Genomic DNA, 1201 nt, shown 5'->3' with positions numbered 1-1201 from the left:
ACTCCTTCAGAACAGACTTGGCACCAACAAAATTAGTCCCAGGATCAGACCATATTTTCTTAGGGTGCCCTCTAATTGTCGTGAACCTCTGATAAGCCATCAGGAAGCTTTCCGTTGACATTGTGTTGGCAAGCTCCGTGTGGATTGCTCTGCTGGCCATACAGCAGAATACGACTCCCCAGACTTTCATTTTGACTCTTTTCCTCACATCATCTTTGACCTGATAGGGTCCAAACAGGTCAACTGCTGTAAACTCAAATGGAGATGCTGGCCTGGTTCTCTCTTGAGGCAGATCTCCCATCACCTGCTGACATCTTTTCACTCTGGCTTTCTTGCAGACCATACATTTCTCAATAACTTTTCGAGCAATTCTTTGTCCCTTGATGACCCATGCTCTTTTCCTCACCTTCAACAGAGTTGCAGCCACACCCTCGTGACCCTTGCTGTGAGCTTCCTGAACCAGCAATGTTGAGACCCAGCCGCTGTAAGGTAAGAGAGGGACACCAACTCGGTCTTCATTAAAGGCTTGGATTCGTCCACCACAAACTAGTAACCCGGTTTCTTCCTCTTTGAAGACTACCAGCCGATCTATTGTGGTTGCTGGAAAGGTCACCCCCTCTTGTGTGGCAAGGAAAAGATCTCTTAAAGCATCTTGGCGCTCCGTTGTGGTGATGACCCTAGCTGAGGAAACCGCCTCCCACTTTGGATCTCCCAGGATCTTATTTTTAGCTGCAAAACATTTTGCCGCCCTCCAGACCCAGGCTATCGTCTTAACCAGGCGAGTCAGATTGCTAAACCGTCCTTCATCCACCAGATTTCGGACAGCAGCACCAGCAGGTGGTCTTCGATGCTCCAGATCTGGTGGCTCCCTCTTCACCTGAACTCTTGTGAGAGCCGCAGCAAAAACTTTCTTCTGCATCCTTTCAACACTCTCTCTGGCAGCTGCTGATACATCCTTTGCAGACTTAATCGGCCAATCCTCAGCTGGTAGGCTCAGGAACTTTGGTCCTTTCTGCCATGGTGAATTTTCAGCCAACTCTTTTGGGCCAGCCCCACGAGTAATGATGTCAGCAATATTCAGAGATCCAGGAATCCACCACCAATCCTGAAGTTGTGTGCTGGTCTGGATTTCTCCAATCCTGTTGCCAAAAAATGTCTGGAAGCCATAGCTCTCACGTTGAATTGAACAAAGTACTGTTTG

General features: G+C 48.4%; 1 protein-coding gene across 1 annotated transcript; it reads right to left on the bottom strand.

The window, feature by feature from the left end:
• On the bottom strand, positions 1 to 919 carry LOC123964463 (the record flags this gene model as incomplete). Its single annotated transcript, XM_046041434.1, is given in 1 exon segment — positions 1 to 919. A coding segment is annotated over 1 exon segment (919 nt), but the record flags the coding sequence as incomplete, so codon positions are not given.
• Positions 920 to 1201: the final 282 nt, after the last annotated feature.

The sequence above is a fragment of the Micropterus dolomieu genome, unplaced genomic scaffold (assembly GCF_021292245.1).
Source record: "Micropterus dolomieu isolate WLL.071019.BEF.003 ecotype Adirondacks unplaced genomic scaffold, ASM2129224v1 contig_2663, whole genome shotgun sequence".
Lineage (NCBI taxonomy): Eukaryota > Metazoa > Chordata > Actinopteri > Centrarchiformes > Centrarchidae > Micropterus > Micropterus dolomieu.
The sequence above is the reverse complement of the archived record's forward strand: the minus strand, read 5'-3'. Positions and strand labels throughout refer to the sequence as shown.